General features: G+C 45.7%; 1 protein-coding gene across 2 annotated transcripts in view; it reads right to left on the reverse strand.

Moving 5' to 3' along the window:
- Positions 1-3,845: 3,845 nt before the first annotated feature.
- Positions 3,846-20,503, reverse strand: part of LOC117042773 (H-2 class I histocompatibility antigen, Q9 alpha chain-like) — a 35,171-nt gene continuing 18,513 nt past the window's right edge. Inside the window, exons 1-5 of one of the 2 annotated variants that reach the window (XM_033142417.1) lie at positions 18,635-18,729; positions 12,793-13,068; positions 8,541-8,816; positions 6,464-6,751; positions 4,009-4,124 (exon numbers count right to left, since the gene is read on the reverse strand). In XM_033142417.1, coding sequence (XP_032998308.1) covers positions 4,033-4,124; positions 6,464-6,751; positions 8,541-8,816; positions 12,793-13,068; positions 18,635-18,707 — 1,005 coding nt within the window. In that variant the 5' untranslated portion in view covers positions 18,708-18,729 and the 3' untranslated portion in view covers positions 4,009-4,032. Of the gene's footprint in view, positions 4,125-6,463; positions 6,752-8,540; positions 8,817-12,792; positions 13,069-18,634; positions 18,730-20,503 lie in introns of those variants that run through there. The other variant, XM_033142418.1, reaches the window with a different exon arrangement.

The following is a 20,503-nucleotide window of genomic DNA, read 5'->3' on the forward strand; positions in this document are numbered from 1 at the left end:
AAGAAAAGCGGGTGTGAGCCCCACTTCGGAGAGAGATGAAGGGGGGGCAGCTATTAAATACAGTGGTAACTAAGTTCTCAAATGTCTCCATTGACAAACGTTTCGGAACCTGAACGCCGGAAACCCTTAAGTAAAAGCTTCCGTTTTCGAACGTTTTGGAAGTCAAATGGTCTTCCGGAACAGAATACATTCGAGAACCGAGGTACCACTGTAGCAGGAAAGTTGGAGTATCAGAAGGCAGTTTGTGAACATTGGAGAGGGGGGAGATGTTTTTTTTAAAAAAATCTGAGAATACAGCTCAAAATTTTTTTCTTAAGGTTTACCTTTTCATGAAAAGTAACGAAGAATCCTGTGATTGTTTTTTTTTTAATAAAAACCCTGACTTCTAAGGAATTTGCATAATAAGGACATTTGCCCTGGGAGAACTTAAGCTGTACTTTGAAAGTCTTGCCCCCAGCCTCCCATTTTTGAAGTCCCCCAAAAGCTTCTTTCCAAGCAGCCTTCTACTCAGAAGTAGGCCCTACTGAGTTCAATAGGACTTACTCCCAGGTAAGCGGATGGAGTTGCCTAAATATAGAGTCTGGCTGCTTTTCCGATTCTGTCTCTTGATCCTGTATGTCTTAGGCGTTTCTGAGTATGTTGTAAAAATATTTTAAGGCACTTTTGGTCTCTTGCTGTCGATTGTCCAGGACTGTGTTAGCATGAAAGTGGCGTTTTGTAAAATAAAATGTGTGCGTGTGACAACCCTTTGAAGTCTGAAATTTTGTGTCTGACGGGGGTGGGGTGGGGGGGTGGGGGGTTGCAGAATGGTGCTTCCTATAGGGCAGTCAAAGGCTTGGCGGCCCAAGAGGCAGGAACAGCTTAGCCTATTTCACGCATAATACCCCTAAAGCAGTTCTCAGATGTTGCCTTTCCTTCAATTTGGATGGCAAGCGAGGGACACAAGGTTGGGGAAGGGCTTGTGGAGGGAACCACAGCAACAAAGAACCAAGAGATACCATCAAAATCACTGCAAGTCATGCTGAATCTCCCCTTCCCTATTAAAAGTTTTAGTTGCACATATTTCACACATTTCTGATTAATACAAACACGTTTCTGAAAATCAGCTGCAAAGCAAAATTGGCAAAAATCCATCAGAAAAACATGATTATCCTCAAATTCTTTTTTTTCCTTTATCATTTTTATTGGTTTTACAAACATACAGTATATTATACATATTATACATATTATTACAGGTACAGAATACTTTGGCTTTTATAGCCATGACTTCCCTCAATCCTTCCTTCTGGTTTCAAAAATTATTTCTCTTTTTGTTTTTATACCTCTTAAGTCTATCATTGCTTTACTATTCATATTTAACATCATTATTGCTTATTTCATTCTACAACAATATTTCTTCTATATCTACAAAGCCTCTTGTAGTCCTATTAACATATTTAATTGAGTTTTTTCTTTCAGATAATTTGGAAATTTAGACCAGTCTCTTATGATTTTTTGGTCTCGCTGTTCGCGAAGTCTTCCTGTCATTTTATCTAACTCTGCGTACTCTGTTAATTTCATTATCCAATCCTCTTTTGTCGGTAGTAGGTCTTGCTTCCATTTTTGCGCCACTATGATTCTGGCTGCCGTCACTGCATACTGAAAAAATTTTAAATCTTCTTTTTTAATTTCTGTACCTGTAATGCCTAATAAAAACGCCTCTGGTTTTTTGGCAAAATTAAATTCAAGTTACAGTAAAATCAAATTCAAGTTACAGCTGGAGTCAGAATGGATGGGTGAGAGCCAGGATTAAGGAACATCAGAAACATCTTTAAAGGACAGCAGGAGCTCTGAGCCTCTGCATTTCACAGCCAAAGTTGGGCAGGCTCCTTCTGGTCTCATCTCACACACCGGGATGGTATGAAACTGCAGAAATAAAGAACAGGAGTGTTTCAAAGTGAAGCCAATATTATGGTGTGGCGTGTGGGGGCATTAGCATTACAGAGCTAGTGGGAACCCAAAGGCCACCTAGTCCAGCCTCATAAGGAAAGCCACCATCCCTCATCATTTCAAATCAGCCATGAGATATGCTAGGAACACCACCAAGATGGAATTGCAGAGCAAATGCCTGCAGAGGGCAGCTCGAGCAAGTGAGCCAAACTGCACTCTTTGGTGGAATACCGGAAGGACACAAAGCAGTCCTACTGGAAGGGGAGATCCCTTCCAGAACCCAAAATGTGACTCTCTGTCATTCAGATTGTGGGTAGAAACTATTTCTCAGATGGAGGGGCTCCTCTGTGGAGCTCAGTGGGACAGACAGAATGTGTCACAAGAGCTTTTTTCAGCTCAATGGACACTCCAGATTATGGTTACAGGTGGGTAGCCGTGTTGGTCTGCCATAGTTGAAACAAAATAGAAAATTCTTTTTCTATTTTGCACACGAAAGCTCATACCAAGAACAAACTCAGTTGGTCTCTAAAATGCTACTGGAAAGAATTTTCTATTTTGTTTCGACTCCAGATTATGTCACTCTTGGAAACCCCAAGGTAGGTAACAGGAAAGCAGCTTTTCCCCATTTGGGGGTGTTCCCCACAGAGTCTTCTGCAAGAGCCCCCCTTTTCCCCCACCTGCACCCCCACTTACCCCTGGCGGAGCTGGCGGACCCCTGGTCACTTGCTGCAAAAGGGAGGAAACACAGGAGTCAGGATCCTGGGGAGGGAGATCCCACCCCCAGCCCTTCTCCCCTCTCCTTCCAACCCCATCCCCCAAATCAGTCTCAATCTGGGGATGTTCAGGGACAGGCAGCCCACAGGCAAAGGGGCTCAAGGACAGCACTGGAGGGAGAAGCAGATGCTGGAGGGCAAAGAGAGATGGGCACAGCCTGGCATGGAGGCAGCGGGGGACTAGAGTGGGGAGTGGGTGAGATCTGGGCAGAAAGGCAGAAGGGGGAGCAGTGATGCCAAATCTGGAGGGGAGGGTTCCTGACATCCACAGACTTGAGCCAACCAACCAAGTCTTCAGCTTCAGGATCTAGTAAAACAAACAGAGATCCCTCTCTCCCCACACCCTCGGCTCTTCCTCCTGCTCCTTCTTGGAGCCCCTCCCTCAGCCGACAGTCTCTCTGCAGCCTTTTCCCAGCCCTGATGGGCCCTTTGTTGCCCACAGACAGGCTGAGCAGCCAGGCTTAAGCTTTCTTTTGTGCTTAAGGACTAGGCCACCACCATGTTAATTTTTGTCTGTTTGTAACCTGTTCCTGCTCCATAGTGGGGGGAAATATGTCAGACAGAGAGAGGGGAGGAGTCACTCACTTGAGGCTGCATTGTAGGCTAAATCCTCCCTCCGTTTCCCTGTAGAGACAAAAGCAGAAGGTCAGAGCTGGAAGGGACCTCCAGAGGCCACCCAAACCCATTTCGACAATCTGGCTCTCAGATGCTGAAACCTTCCCTGCAGATGCTCCTCTTGTCTCTTCCAAACACCTCCAAAGAAGGTGAACCCGGAAGGGGAGCTTTTCAAGGAACTCAAGTTACAAAGAAGTAGAAAAAAAATGAGAAAATTAAATTAGAATATCAACACGGGGAAACGAGGCAGTGGATAAATTCCAAGAGGCTGGAAGGAAACATTATCCAGTCCCTTCACTCATTCCTTTTCAGATTATTATTTCGGTGATTCCCCAAATAAAAATACAAAATGAGAGCACAAAATACATAATAAAACAAAAACAAACCAGTTGACTCACATTTAAGAGGCCAAAGAGAGAAAAGTTTTTGCCTTGTACCTAAAGATATGTAAGGAAGGCTCCCTGGGAAGTGTCTACAGGATTGAAGGCTCAAGATTGATAAATACATCAGGTAGGTGGGAAGTGAATTTCCTGAGCACACAGTGAGTGCAAAGCAACGACCACCATGACTTTTGGTCCATGCTCAAAGGGTGCTTTTATGGAGAAGGGTGTCTGTAGGGATACAAGGGGCAGTTGCCAGGAAGGCTCCACCAGCACATTCCCAGTCGGAGGCTAAAACAGAAGGACACATGAGTGGCATCAAACGTGTCCAGGGTTTACTTACTGTGGATGAAGAAGACGATCCCAGAGACCAGCAAGATGGCAGCCACGACACCCAAAATGGCTCCCACAATGAGCCCCAGGTTGACTAAAAGGGGACAAGAGACATTTTACTCAGACTGGCGGCAGCAGCTCCCCAAGGCCTCAAGCAGACACTCTTTCTCTCTCCTAACAGGCCAAAGTCCTCTCTGTAGTGGCCTGATACACAGGAGTTTTTTTGCAGCAGATTCCAGCATTAGAGGTCTTCAAAATAACCAATTTACCATATTTTCCGCTCCATGAGACGCACTTTTTTCCTCCTAAATAGTAAGGGGAAATATCTGTGCATCTTATGAAGCGAATGGTGGTCCCTGGAGCTGAATTGCCCAGGAGCCAAAAGCAGATTGTGCTTTTTTTTTTAACAAAGAAAAAAGGGGGTGTTGAAAGGACCCCGCTCAGCAGCTGATCAGCAAGAGATGGGGAGAGAGATAAGAGTCCCAGCTCCCTTTCAGCCCCGCCCCCTTGCCCAGGCCTCCATTGTTGAATGTGCTGCAGAGGGAGGTTGTTTCCCCAGCGACATGTGACTGGCTGATTAGAATATCTGTCTGGAAACTGTAGAAAGGACTCCCTTTCCTCAACAAGCTGCAGAAATGTGAGTTGAACCCCATAAAAATGGGGCTTTTCCTCTCTGCTTTTCCCCCTTTGCAAAAGAAGCTTTGCTTTTCCCCCTTTGCAGAAAAGCTGCACAAATCTGAGCTGATCCTCAAAAAAAGAGGGCTTTTCCCTTTGCAAAAAAGCTGCTGCAAAACTTTGAGCTGATCCTCAAAAAAACAGGGCTTTTCTCTTTGCAAAAAAGCTGCAAAACGTTGAGCTGATCCTCAAAAAAACAGGGCTTATCCCTTTGCAAAAAAAGCTGCAAAACTTTGAGCTGATCCTCAAAAAAACAGGGCTTATCCCTTTGCAAAAAAAAGCTGCAAAACTTTGAGCTGATCCTCAAAAAAAACAAGGCTTTTCCCTTTGCAAAAAAAGCTGCACAGATTTGAGCTGATCCTCAAAAAAACAGGGCTTTTAGAGGAGGAAAACCAGAAAAAATATTTTTTTTCTTGTTTCCTCCACTAAAAACGAGGTGCGCCCTATGGAGCGAAAAATACGGTATTTAAGGAAGACAGTTGACAGACACATCACAAGACTTAAAAAGCAGGTCTCCTCATACTTGGGTGCTTCATCTGTCATGACCCTGAGAGGAAGGGATTCCCTCCCCTCTGAGACCCCCCCAGAGCCCAGCATTACAGGCCTTCAGGGAAGGCACAGACCCTTAGGAAAAAGCATCTTGTATAGGGTTGCCATACATCTGGTTTTTCCTGGACACAACTTGTTTCAGACTTAAAATTACAGGTGGGTAGCCGTGTTGGTCTGCCATAGTCAAAACAAAATCGAAAATTCTTTCCAGTAGCACCTTAGAGACCAACTGAGTTTGTTCCTGGTATGAGCTTTCGTGTGCATGGTATCTGAAGAAGTGTGCATGCACACGAAAGCTCATACCAGGAACAAACTCAGTTGGTCTCTAAGGTGCTACTGGAAAGAATTTTCGATTTTGTTCAGACTTAAAATGTCTGTCCAGATTTATTTTTTTTACGTGAGGCTAAATGTCCAGGTTTTTTTTTTTTTTTGGTGGAATCTCCAGAGTTAAAGTCTGTAGCGCTGGTGAGTGAGCCTGAGACAAGAGCCCTGGTCCCCTCTCGCCTTCCTGTCTGTGTCTTTGGCTCAAGGGCCGCTTCCATAATCCTCACTTGCCTGCCTGTGAGAAGGAGTCTCTGAGGTGTTGGTGTGGATGTGTGTTCCTGCATGCGCTCCTGCTGGGGAAGTGGGAGTTTGGCTGCTAGATATTCTGCTTGGCTTCCTGCAGACACAGCTTTCCCGGTGGTGTGTGAGTGACAAGCGTTATTTAAAAATCCTTCTTTCTCTTCCCAGCGGTGTGCGGGTGTTTGGGCTGAGTGGGAGTGAATATCAGTTTTTCTAGCTGGTCGCGACTGTGAGGAGGAGCGAGTGAGAATCTTTTTCACTGTAAAGTACAGTCAGTCTGGGGCTCCCTCTTTTAATTTTGTTGCCCCTTTTTCAGTCGCAGTGACTCTAAGTTTGATTTTGAAGAAGTAAAATATCTGCCAACAATCTGTGACATCACAACTACTTGGGCTTAAAGTCAAAAAGGTGACGGCCAATTTTTACCTACGACATCCAATTTGAGTTCAAGGCCTATGAGACACTTGCTGGAAAAGGCTGCATCTCCGTCAAAATCTACAGTTTCCGATTCAGCTGCTTGCCTTAAGAGACATAGACAGGATCCAACTGGGGTTCCCCATCTGAGTTGTGCTGCTGCTGAAGGGAGGAGTTGGGTGAAAATCCCCCTCCCAGAGCCCCCCCTTCCCCTCCCTGCTGTCTGTCTCTCACCTGGCTCCTTCTCCCAGGCCACGTCCAGAGGCTTCTCTAGGCTGTCATGCTCCACCCGGCACCGGAAGCGATCCCTCTCCTCGGGGTCGATCTTGACACTGAGCAGGACATAGTAGGTCCCGTCCGAGTTGGGGGCGACCAATCCTCGGGAGGTGCCCTCCTGCCAGACCTCCCCGTCCTTCACCCAGTTGGCATCAATCTCCTTGGGGTAGAAGCCATGGACTTGGCAAACGAGGGTCTCCATGTTGTCATAGCCTGACTTCCTGGTCACCTTCACCACCGGAGCCTCTGCAAAAAGGGCCACATTAGGGTTTACAGATAGACATCCACAATGGGAGCCTGAAGGAATCCTCAGAGCACAAACCCAAGGGACAACCTAGTCCTGCCTCCCAGAGTGTCAGAATCTCCTCACATCTGCAGAAATTAAAAAGAACTGCAAATAAATGGGATTCCTCAACCTCCCTTCTTCCGGCGAGCGGAGCTGCTAGCACGATCCAGCAACAGCTCCACAGCCTCCCCCCACCTCCCACCGAACGCGGCGGGGGATGGGGGAGGCAGCGGGAAGCGAAGGGGATGTTGCTGGATCGTGCCAGCAGCTCCGAGCTGATAGCATGATCCCGCAACAGCTCCGCTGCCTCCCCCCAGCTCCCGCCCCTCTTGCTTTAAAGGGACATGGGGGGGAGGGGAGAAACGGAGCGTTCTCCACTCATCCCCATGTCCCTTTAAAGCAAGCGGGGATAAGCCGCTGTGAAGGGAAAAGGGGCTCCCCCTCCAGCGCTCCCCTCCCTGTTTTTTAGAGGAGGAAAACCAGGAAAATATTTTTCCCTGATTTTCCCCCTTTAAAAAAACAGGTGCGTCTTGTGGTCCGGAGCGCCTTATGGGCCGAAAAATATGGTAATCCTTGTTTAAAAACTAGCTCCCTGGGTAGCTGTTGTCTGAAGGGGCTGTTCCAGGCTTCCACCCGCTTTGCAGCCCCTGGACTGGAAACTCGGTCTAGGAGGGGATGTCACTCTGCTGGGGGGAGCAGGAAGGAAGGAAGGAAGATCAAGCCCTTTCCCCACAGAAACCCAAAACAAGACCTCCCCACCTCATCCACCCCCTCTGTCTCAAAGAGGATGATTCCCAGCCTCCTTTGCACATTGTCATCCTTGAAAACGCTTCATTGTGGCTTTTGGGGTGAAATCCTCAACCTCAACAAATATGCTCAGCGTCTCTGGGGTGAATTATCACCAGGTCCCCATGGATGAATTTGCTCAGATCTCTCAAAGCACGGCTAATATGTATGTGTCATTCCTCAAAAAGGGAGGGTGCCATTTTTAATTACTTTTCATTTTAGCAAAGCTAATAAAGAGAGACAGGAAAAAGCCAGTCAAAACACTTGATCATGTGACTGGTCCCTGTGCCAGATTCCTGAAGGCGGAAGAGTGGACTGTACCATTTCAAGGCACGGGGTTGAGGAAGATGAATGTTCCCCATGGAAAAAAGTAGTATTCCTCACAAATAAAAAATATAAAGACGTAGAAGCGGAAATTCCCATACTCTCTTACTATGTGCAGGTTTTCTTCTTCTAGGCCACGAGTGGCTAACCTACAGTCTTAGTGAGGGGGCTGCATCCATATTTTATGGGCTCCTCACACATTTTCTATTTTTAAAAAAGGTTAATTAATTTAGTTTTAAATACTTTCCCCATAGGTACATACCCAAGAGTAAAGGCAAAAGGTTTTTCTGTATCCCGCCTCCAATCTGTCCATTTCAATTTTCCTTTTTTAACTTAATTTAAAATGCATTTTGCTTTGCTGGCCACTTCCCTGCTGTTTCTTTGTGCCCCCTCCCCCCATTTGTCTTTTGCCACCCCTTATTCTAGCCAAAGGGACACGTGGGGGTGTTTTTAAGCATCTCCCCCCATCATAGTCTGAAGTGACCCCCTTTCTCCTCCCAGAGTCTCAAACCTCTTTCCGCCACCACCACCAAGAAAAGTGTTTGCTGTTTTGTCCAGAAAGGAAGACTGTTGGGGGGGGGGAGCTTGTAGGGAAATTGCCCCACTGAGCACCCTCCCCTCCCCACTGCCCCTCCTCACCTGTCCTCAGCAGAGTCTCCTTCCCATAATCCAGGTGTCTCTGCAGCCACTCAATGCAAATCCCCTCCAGGTAGTGCTTATTGCCCTGGGTTATGGCCATGTTAGCATTCCACTTCGCCTTGGTCACTTGGGCCCCCATATCGGCTGCCGTCCAGGTGAGGGTGTCCTTGTCAAAGGCGATGAAATCCTTCCCATCATAGCTTAATTGATCGTATCCTCCTTTGCGCCCGTCTGAACTCAGCTCACAGCCATACATGTTCTGAAGGGTGTGGATCCCTGGAAAGAGCAAAAGAGGCCCAGGAGGTCAAGGGGGGTCAGAGCAGCCCCTCCCTCCCATCAGCAAAAGAGTCCAGAAAAAAAGGATTTATTTGCCTCAGACTCAGGGAAGAAGCAGCAGTCAGAGGTGAGAAAAATCAACCAGCATTTTCTCTTTTTGAAGGCTCATCCGCATAACACTGAGGCAAACACTACAATCTTGAGCCTCTAAATTCCCCTTTAATTGCCCTCCTCTCTCTCATTGCCTCACACTTTCTCTCCCCCCCCCAATCCCTAGTGGATTCCCCCAACTCCCTGGGGGTGGGGGAGGGGTGGGGGGGTTTCCCTTCCTGTCCAAGAGGAACATCCCTTGTGATTTCCCAGTCTGTCCATCTTTCCCCTCATATTGAATTACGCCTCAATATATTTAACATAAATGTTAAAAAGTCCCCATGCATCCATTATTTCAAGATGGCTTGCAAACATCACCCCCCCAAATATAGACATTTCTTTGTATGCAATAACATTCTGAAAAACAAATTGGGGATCATGCAGTGTTGCAAAATTGAATATAATGCATAATTTTAAATTCTTTTAATCTTTTTCTTGCTAGCTCTTATTACCTTACTTGTCAGCATTTAAGGTTTCTGACTCAATTTTTTTATTGATTTCAAGAGAGCCAATTTTCATTTTTTTTAAAAAAAATTTTTAATTCCTTTCCATTTTATATATTCAAATACAATCAAATTATTCCTTCTATTAATTTTTTGTTCATTTGAGCTTAGAGACTTCCCTCCATCCCACCCATGGCTCTGAAAATTCATATATCCTCGCATTTATACATTTTTCCAATCTACATTAAAAAAAAAATTATATCAAACTTTAAATAAAAGTAAAAAGGTACTAATAGTAAACATTACAAGACTTTTTACAATCCTGCTAGTGTTAATAGATTACAATGATCCTTTAAAAATTACATGAATTTACTCCAGTCTTCAATTTTCATAATTTTATTTTTTATTTAAAAAAATTATTAAACAAATTTAACTAAACAAATTAACAGTCAATATAATCATTTCCCCCCTTTTTATTCCCTCCCCTCCCTCCCTCCAAAGACTTCCCTCAGCTCCCCTCTCTCATTTGTTTATACATACAGGTGGGTAGCCGTGTTGGTCTGCCATAGTCAAAACATAATCAAAAATTCTTTCCAGTAGCACCTTAGAGACCAACTGAGTTTGTTCCTGGTATGATCTTTCGTGTGCATGCACACTTCTTCTTTATACATATTATTCTCTGCATGTTATAAATTTGTACATCTCATTACTTTATCAGATAAAGCCATTTTCATAATTTTAAATACCCCAAAACTAAAAACAAGTCTGCACTTTCAGGGGGAAACAAACCTATAATAACCAATATTAATTTAAATTTTAAGATGAATAACTTTGTTTCATTAATTTTTTCTATCACAGCTATGGATTGGAGGAAAATTGTACCCAGTAGCCATTTGCCCCCTACAATGTTCACAAAACGTAAAATTTTGTTACAAGACATAAAAAACCCATAAATTTCATTCTTTGTTGAGAAAGAGCATGTCTTTGCAATAATTTTCACCATCAAAAACTTTTGATTCCATCATGCCCACACGCTGAAAATTTAGGTTTTCTAAACCTCGTTTTTCCACCAAAAAAACATTTATAATTTGTTTAGGCATTTATAAAATCTTTTGAGTGCTGCTGTATTTTTCCCTGAAATCCTCATCACGCTATTGAGCTTTGTGTAAAATTTCAAAGAGATCTGATCATTGGTTATGGAGAAAAAAAATAAAATGTACACAAGGCCGAGGATCTCAAGAGGGACAGAAATGCAGATTTCACAAAATTTTGAAGTGCTATAAAATTAAAACCGTTTGATAGAGGGGGGAAATTTAAGGGGGTTTCTTTCAACCATAAGGGAAGGGTATACACCAAGTTTCATCAAAATCTGAGACGGTGGGTGACAAGACCGCGCTGAACTTTTATGTGGAATGACCCTAACATATTTTGACTCATTTCAGAAGGAAGTTTAAAAAACAAAAATGTGTGCCAAGAGGCTTTGGCCAGAGGTCCACCAGCTTCTACTGAGTTTCAATGATTCCAAGGCTGGATGGGGTAGGGGATGAGGGAGGAGTGGGGCAGAAATCGCCAGAACTGGACAAAGGGGGTGAAAGACCTTTCTAAAGGGTCCTGTTACACATCCCTAAGACTGCTAGACAATAAAGTAAGTACAGATGTACAATAAATGCTGGAGATGTGGGATCTTATGCAGGTTTACTCAGAAGCAAGTCCCATGGAGTTCGGGGGGGCTCCTTCCCTCCCAGGTAACTGGCCCTAAGTTTTCCAACTAAAATCAGATAGAGTGAAACTCCCGAAATAACACAACCCAAAGTGCTTAGGAAACAGATTATTTCTGATATTAATTGTGGTATTCATGCAGGGTTAAATAAGAGATCATACATTGTCTGGACATTGTGCAGGTTGAGCTAAGTTCATTCCGGTGCCCTTTATGCGGCTGGCTGAGTGCGGAGTTCCCTGCTGGTCGATGCGCAAGATATGATTTCCTATGATAAATCCTACATGACCTGAAATTGGCTATGTTATTTGGCAGTGTCCTTTAAATCTCCATTGCTGAGAAGCAGAGAGTCACGTCTCTCTTTCAATTAAGTTGCTGTTTAATTTGCAACTACATGGCAAGGATGTGTCTTTGATAACCTCAGAGCATCTGTCCCTCTTGTCCCTTTGAAGTATATCTGCTAACATCCTGGAGGCCTGGGAAGTGTCAAGATGGCCAGGTTGCTTGTCCTTCACTTCCTACTATCAATCTTGTGTCTTTCTTCTACCTGATCTTGGAATGCTGATGACCTGTAGCTAGGAAGTTAGTACTAGCTTAAACCAGTTTCTGCTAAGTTCAAAGAGTCCTTTGTTCTCTATCTGGCCACATGGCCTGTGGGGGGAGTTAGCTCTGGACACTGTGATTGGCTCATTTGAATCTTGTAAGGCGGGTTTTCTGTGTCAATAAAAGTTCCTGGATGAGGGAGAGAGAGGGTCTTTTTTCTTCCCCTCCTCTCTCAGACAGGTTTCTGCTGGTCAGTTTCCTTGTCTGTCTGCCTTATTTGAACTCACGCATTGTGGTTTAAGCATAAACACCACAATTAATGGGCCCTAATCCAGTTCTGGCCGCATGCTCCTTTGGGACAGAGGACAATAAAACATGGCAGCGCCAGGCTAATAATTGCCAGTGTAGATCTTCTGGGGACTCCCTTCCTCAGGCTGCAGGAAGACCTTGGGGGCTCTTGTCTCCCCCTCCACTTCAGCTGCCCCCCATGCCTATTCTTTTAACCATGTATTTGCCACTCTGATCCCCAAAACTCAGTCCATTCCTGTTCCTTAAACAGGCTTCTCTTTCCACACTGTGCCAGGGAGTGGGAGGGGCTTGGTGATGGTCAGAAGGGTCAGCCAATCAGAACCTCTGTCTGGGAAGCTGGCTTCTCCTTCAGCAGGACCAGAACTCAAGGCTTGCTTGTCTCAGCCTCAGGATTCCCACCCTTCTCTTCCCCTCCCAGAGGAAAATGAACTAGACACATTTCAACCTCAGAAGGCCTAAGCTGAGCCTAGCATGGAAGGAAGGGCAGGCAAGGGAGACATTTCCTTGGCAGGATGTGCAGGTCCAGGGAGTGTCATTCTGGGGGGTCTCTCCCCCAAAGTCTCGTTCTCTGTCCCCTCCACCCCAAACCACCCCTGCCCCCATTAAGACCTTGAATGGGATCTTCCCTCTGCCCTCCTCCACTCCTTCAGTTATGAACTGACCAGAAGGGAAGGGGAAGAAGCTTCTGCCCTGGGTGGAGACCCCCACCCTCCATTTCCCTTTCTCCCAGCAGCCCCCTCTCTGCAATTCTGGCCCCTGGAGGGAAGGATATGGGGGGGGGAGTGCGACTCTGCCTCTCCTGCCTTCCACTCACCTCCACTCTGGTTGTAGCGATTCCGCAGAGTCTGCAGATCCACCCTGAACCCCAGCTCAGCGCCCTGAAAGTTCTGAGTGTTCCTGTGCCAGTACTGAGGATCCTCCTTTTCCACCTTCCTTATCCAGGGGACACGAGGCAGCATCTCCTTGGTGTCACTGTCGTACTGAACAAATTGCTGGTCATCCACGTACCCCACAGCAATGAACTGGGGCAGCCCCTGGCCAGGCTCAGACACGGCTGTGTAGAAATAGCGCAGGGAGTGAGAAGTAGAGCCTGGAAAGGAAGAGAGAGGGGGCAGAGAGTTAGGGGTCCTGCAGATGAAGGAAGCAGCCTAATCCTGCTGTATTACAGGCAGAAGCCCTAAATTAGGAGATCCAAAGTTCAGCAGGGTTTGTGGGAGTGTGTAGACCTTCCTTTAAACATAGAGGAGGCAGAGCAGAGAGAGACTAAGAATCAGAGTTGGAAGGGGAAAAGACAGGATATAAATAGAAGTAACAACAAGAGCCCATGGAGCAGGGAGCTAGCGCACCCTCCCCTCCAACCACCATTCCACTGTCAAACAGCTCTTACTGTTCTTACTCAATTCATCAAATGATGTGACATAAAAGTTCCTCCCTCCCTCCAGTGAAGGAATAAGGCAGGCCCACCTCTCTTTCCCCTACTGTTGCTTCAAAGCCTTTCCCTCAAACTCATGGAGCGCTAAGGGGGCTTCCCCCCATGTCTGTTGTTCTTTGCTTTCCCCATGAGCTCTAACCCACAATGGGCAAGCCGGCTTCAGGAGGAGGAGGAAGAGGAGCCTGCGATGGACCTCAGGATCCACATATTGGACATGCCTGCCCTAGAATTATAGTATTGTAGGGTTGGAAGGGGCCCTGAGGATCATCTAGTCCAACCCTCTGCATTGCAGGAATGTGCAGCTGTCCCATCCTTTTTAGATTTGCTCTCAGCCCTCCTTTGCCCTCCTACACACACACACACACACACACACACACACACACAAAAACACACACACATGGTTGCCTTGGGTGCTAGTCCTACTCAGAGTAGACTCACTGAAATGAATTAAAAATCCAAACTTTAATTTCCAAGGAACTAAGTAGGATTTAGTTGGATGTAGCCTGTTGTTATGACCAAAGTATCTTACCCAAAAATATCTGCACAAACCAGTTTACCCGAGTGCATTATTCTCAGAGTGGGGGGGGACTCATTTATTTATAATTGCTTAATCATATGGGACTAACTTGCATTATGTTCTAAGGACCTTTTATTAAATCTTAAAATTGTAAAGTTGGAAGGGACCCAAAAGTCATCTAGTCCAACCCACTGCAATGCCTGGAACCTGCCATTGGGCTGCAAGAATGTACTGTAAACTATCATATTTTCAAAAGTCTGATAGCCAAGCTCCACTACTTTTCACAGGCTGGGAGTAGTGGCTCCCTCAGATTGTACCCATTATGGAATTAAGACTTGAAAAGAAAGCTGATAGAATTTATGGAACTTGCTGAACTGACCGCGAGAATCCGAGACCAGAGGGAGGAGAAGGTGTACCAGGAATGGAAGAACTTTAAAGATTATTTAAAGAAGTGTGAAAATTGATTATTTGAGCAGAATTAGCTAGTTTAATTGGCTTTAGCTAGTTGATGTTAGATAAAATTGTGTATAAGTATTGTTATGATCGATTTAATTGTTTAAGAATCATAGAATATGTAGTATAAGTGATGAAATATATGTGACTAATTGTTATAAAGATTTTAAGAAGTCTGGTTAATGTTTATGGGAAAAAGATACAAAGTTACCATAGTATATTGATATTGAATGCAGCCGAGTTTGCGGGGGAGGTCCCCGGTTAAAGAAGATCGAAACATGAAAGAGATAAGGATTAATGTAAGTTTGTGTTTATCTAGGTAGGTATAAGTTTTTTCTTTGTTGATTGTGTTTTTTTTGTTTAATTGTGTATTATGTTTTTCTTTATGTGTATTTGTGTATGTGTATTGTTTTTTCTTCCTTATACTGAAAAAATAAAAAAAAATTATAAAAAAAAAATAAGACTTGAAAAGAAAGTACTAGCACAGTTTGTGTTGTGGATATGCTACTTCCATAGTTTACTTGACATGGTTCATATTGTTTTCAGTGACAGTCTGTGGCAGCTGAAGCTGTGAAATATGCTAAGGGGGCAAGCATTTTTGTTGTTGTCAATTCTACTGATGTTAACGTTATCTGACCAATAGTACACAAAATCTCTTAACTGGTATTTGAAGCATACAGCATGTGTTAATTTTTTGAGAGCTGGCTTGATGTAGTGGATTTCAAATTTTAATTATTTTAAAAATACCTTTGCCTGTTGTTTTAAGGTCTCCCTTATTAAAGCAAAGGATTAAGGTGTTAGGAGAACCTTAGAATTTGAGGAAAAACTATACCATACGATGTACTGCATCAAACTATTTTACATCAATAACGCAGGTATTCTGAATTTAAAAACAAAGTGTTACATAATAAAATAATTTGTCTTAAATCTGCCCAAATCAATGTGGTGGTGACTTATATATAAGTGCATTGTTAATGAACGATCAACTAAAAAAGTTTGTTTTTGTTTCCTGTTTTTTTCCCCCAAGCAGAGATAATGTGTAAGCGTGGTGTCAGCTCCCTAAAAAATGGTCCACAACTCTGGGGAAAGCGGGTTCGGCGCCCGAGGGATCTTTGCACCACGGCACCAGATATGCTTAAGGTGGCCCTGCAGGCCCCAAACTGAAGCTAAGCATGCTTAGGTTTGGTAAGTGGAAGGAGGGGAGACCAGGCAAAGCAACATCCATAGACGGGAGAACAGGAAGCTGCCTCATACTGGGAGTGAGTGGCTCCCCAGGGAATCAGGATGGGGTCTGTTTCTCATGGATTGAACCAGGGACTTTTTGTGGGCAAGGCAAGTGCATAATATAAAATATTGTTTCACATAACAACAACAACAGCAACAATTTATTTATACCCTGCCCATCTGGCTTGGTTTCCCCAGCCACTCTGGGCAGCTTCCAACAGAGATTGAAAATACATTAAAGCATCAATCATTAAAAACTTATCCAAACAGGGCTGCCTTCAGGTGTCTTCTAAACGTCTGGTAGTTGTTTATCTCTTTGACATCTGATGGGAGGGCATTCCACAGGGCGGGCGCCACTACCGAGAAGGCCCTCTGCCTGGTTTCCTGTAATCTCACTTCTCTCAATGAGGGAACTGCCAGAAGGCCCTCAGCACTGGATCTCAGTGTCCAGGCAGAATGATGGGGGTGGAGACACTCCTTCAGGACTAGGCTAGCCCCTGGCCTGAAGCAGGCTCTCCTTCTCTTCTGGGGATGGTTCATATATGCAGAAACAGGCCTAGTTAAGCCACTTCCTTGGAGCTGCCCCACCATCTGACCTTTTGGAGCCAAACACTGAACAGGTCTGACCTGGGTCTTGCTTCCTGGGCTCTGGGAGGCTTTGGCAAGATCTCATGGGAACTCAGAACAGCCACCACAAGATCTCGTGAGAACCTACCAGAGACTATTATGCAAGGCAGAGAGCTTCAAAGCACTTTCGGTGCTGGGAAAACCTTGCATAAAAAGAGCTGTCTGCTGTCTGCATATGTAATTTGCGTGATTCCAATAGGCCAGCTGTTAAAGGCATTCCAGTTGTAAGTTTCCTGCACTTTTCACCAGTTTTCCAGGGACAGGTGTGAAGTTAACTGGCCAGTAATTTCCAGGATCCTTCCTGGATCCCCTTTTGATAATTGGTGTATTCTGGCGCCTGGTGTTGCTGTTCATCTTTTCCACCCTGCACAGAGAAACCAAGTCGAGTTCAGTAAGAGATGGGGCATTTCAGTGATGGAAGGTAGGGGGGCACAGTGCTAAGGGGGGAAGAGGAAGCAATTCCTGTTTTGCCTCAGGTAGCAGAATGGGACACATTATTAATATTTATTGAATTTACAAACGGCTCTATACCCGGAGGTCTCAGGGCATTTCACAGAACAAAATCAAAATATATAATCAAAATAAAAACAACAACCCAATAACACCCCCCCAAACAAAACGACATTTTTAAAGGGCATAGGATGTCAATCAAATCAACCAAAGCCCTTGTTAAAAAGTAACGTCTAGCCTGGCACCTTAAGGTGTATAATGAAGGTGCCAGGAGAACTTTCCTTAGGAGAGCATTCCACAGATGGGGAGCCACTGCAGAGAAGGCCCTGTTCTCACGCTGTCACCCTCCAAACCTCTCAAGGTGGAGGCATTTGGATAACTTCATCCTCAAGGAGGAAGAAGTCCACTCGAGTTCAGCCAGTGACTCATCTCAAAACAACTAGGAAACTAAAATAAAAATCATAGACGGGACCCTGAGGGCCCCACCCCCGGCAATGGTGGCATCTCAATTGCAGCATCCATGGCAGAGGCCATACAACCTCTGCTAAAAAAACCTCCAAGGAAGGAGAATCTACCACCTTCTGAGGGAGTTCCATTGTGGGAAACATAGTGCAAGGAATCGTAAACCTGCAAGATCAGTTTGCTTGAATTACGTACACCTTGGAGGTGTGTCAACTATGCTACATCCCTCCAGCTCGGTTTCCTTTCAGGCAAGATCAAATGGGACCCACTTCCAGACCCCCCCCCCTCCTAGAACGAGGGCTTCCCCCAGTTCAAACCACAAGAGCTCAGAGCAAGGCTGCCTCTGGTTGTGGCATCTGGATAAACAACACAGGAAATTCTTCTCAGTGGTTGGGAGAAAAAAGAGCCACAAAATGAGTCACACGTGAGACCCCAAAGTGAGGGGGAATCTGAAGGAACCAGGTGTCTCCACCACCCTTTGCCCTCCCAAAGCCCCCCTGCCCAGCCCTGTAGCAAACAGTGAGGGTGCAGCCCCCCCCATATGGAGAGGGTTTAAGAGAGAAATAACAGGTCTTACTCTTTAGTTCTTAAAGCTTTGTAAGTTAATGTGAGAATTCTTATGCAACAAGCAACTATTAAACTAAGGATAGTATTATATTCATACCATTTTCCATTAGAGAACCCCAAACACTATTTACAATAAAAGCAAACAATTTGGGGGGGGGGGGCATAAACATAAGAAAATAACCAACCAACCCAAACTAGATAATCATATTCTTCAATAAAGAGGATCAGAGAACAAAATAAATATTATCTCCCTCATCTCATAAACACCAGAGGTCAAGAAGAATTCCCACATAATCTCAACATCATATTCCCCCTTCCCACCCACCCCCCAAAATGCCCTGCTGGTATCTCCAGATCTTTCTCCCTCCCCATGAAGAATAAGGTGGTCTCACAAGAGTGTCTGTTTAAAACATTTTTCTTTGGGCAAACCTATACAGATACGTAAATGTTGACGTGTTTTGGCCTCTCATTGCTAATTTTAATTATTTTGTAATGTTTTCAACTGTTTTTATTATTTTTACCACAATTGAGCAGGATGTACATTTTTTTTAGTTAAACAAAACACGAGCGGCAATCCCAAAAGGAGAAAAACACCAAAGGTAGAAATAAGGAATGTGGAATTAAGAATTTAATAGCTTTAAACACTTGAATAGTATGCAGAGCCAGTGGATTGGTGGAGCAGGAATATTCTGAGCAAGGGCAACTCATGTCTAGGAGCCCCAGAAGTCAGGCAGAGACTCCAACTTTTTTGAATTATTTTTTTGAGGGGAGGGAGAATATAAAAGGAGGGGGTATTCAAGGGGGACCGGGCTGCAGGGTGGGGGCCCCCACTTGTTTCTCGGGCGTGTACAAAACGTAGTGAAAGGGGCTGTACAGAAAGGGCACAGGAGCTGTTTGTGCCCTTCCCCCCGCCTCAGTCCTTACCTGCGCAGTCCAGGAGCAGCAGGTGGGCAGCCGCCCACAGGATCAGGGGGGCCCAGCGGAGGAGGACCCCCATCTCCCCCGAAACGAAGCTCCTATTCCTCCTCCTCTTCCAGCGACGTCCTTCTCCCTCCGCTCCCTCCGAGTCCCGCTCTCTGCCCCTCCTGCGGAACCATCAGCAGCGGGAGCCGGGATTGGGCGAGGGGATAATATTTCGCCAATCGGAAATCTGTGCGCAGATGGCGGCAGCGGTTGCCGGGCAGAACTCGAGGCGCAAGTTTGGGAGCGAGGCTGGAGAAGGAAAGAGAAAGTGATTGCAGCTCCTCGCTGGGAATGGCCGCCTCCCTCCCTCCCTCCCTCCCTCCCCCTGGCAGCTCTTCCTGTCCTACCCTGCAGGGAGGGCGGAGGGGGGTTACCAGGGGAGGACCCTCGGTTCAATCCCCGCATCTCCAGGGGGGTCTGGGAATGCCCCCCTCTCTGAAACTGGGGGGAGGGGCTGTGAGATCCTGCGCGAGATGGACTCGGGGGCTGAGTCAGTGCAAGGCAGCCTCCTGGGCCTTAAAAAAAAAAAAAAGCCCTCGCATGTCTTCCTCCACTGCCAGAGGCAATAAATGCATTAGAATAGCACTTGTTGGATGTCCCTCTTCCGTGCTCCTTGCAGGCTTCTTACTGGGGGGCGCATCTGGTTCGCCACTGGGAGACCACCATGCTGGACTCGATGGGCCCCCGCCCTGGGTGTGATCCAGCAGCCCGGCTCTTCTCCTGCGTCCCTCTATCTAGTGGCGGGGGATTACAGCGTTTAACTGCCTTGTAAAGAAATGCTCAGTGTTACAACTAAGGCTGAACCTCAGGGTTGAGGTCAAAACACACACACGCACACACACACACACACACACACACACACACACAGAGAGAGAGAGAGAGAGAGAGAGAGAATATGATCACACAGAGAGGTGCAGCAGGTGCTGGGAGACTGACAAACAGGTTTGCTATCAGCACATGGTCAGGTCAGAGCCCACCAGCTTGCCACAATTGCCATTCTCCATATGCTTTTCAAAAGGGCATTTTATATCTCAACATCTCTCTACTTCCTTCTGTCATCATATTGGCCCCAACATGAGTTGCTCTCCCCCTGCCTGGGGCCCTCTAAGCATAGCTGTCAACCTTTCCCCCTTTTTTGCGGGAAATTCCCTCATTATAGCATTGGGAAACAGCAGGGAGGGTTGACAGCTATGCCTCTAAGCCTGCAGGCCCTGGGATGTTGGGGAAGCCCCCCTTGCACAGTCAGCAAGACCCAGCGGCTGCCAAACCTCTTCTGGGAGGCCCTGAGCAAAGGCTGGATGCTTGGCCCAGAGAGAGCTTGGCCCACATCCCACTTCCAGAAGCCTGAACGTTTGAAACATGAGCTAAGCATGGGACACACACAGAAGCTGCTGCCTTTTCCAAGAAACCAGGAAAGAGACAAGTAGTGGCTGCTCCTTGCCCAGGTACAAGGAAGCTTTTGATTTAATTGGTGGCCGGGGGGGGGGGGGACTGTGAATCAGAAGCTAAATAATTATTTGGGAGTTCTCTTTTTCCCAAGATGCATGAAAAGGGCAAGCTGCATGATCTCTATCATCCCTCTTTCCCCTTGTCTGATGCCAAAGTATTATTGTGAGTTTGGGGGTGGGGTTAGTCTGCAGGATGCCTGAGTCCCTTCTAATTCCTGGGGTTCTGGATCCAGCAAATGTTGAAATCTAATGGAGGGATCCATTGTTGAACTATCTCAGTGATATGATGGCCGTAGATGTCACCTAAGCACCCTCACTAGTATAACCAAAGAAGTCGCTCTCACCCCAAACTGCCTGGTACCGGTAGTTAGAAAGTCAGAAA

Source organism: Lacerta agilis, chromosome 2, assembly GCF_009819535.1.
Source record: "Lacerta agilis isolate rLacAgi1 chromosome 2, rLacAgi1.pri, whole genome shotgun sequence".
Classification (NCBI taxonomy): Eukaryota; Metazoa; Chordata; class Lepidosauria; order Squamata; family Lacertidae; genus Lacerta; species Lacerta agilis.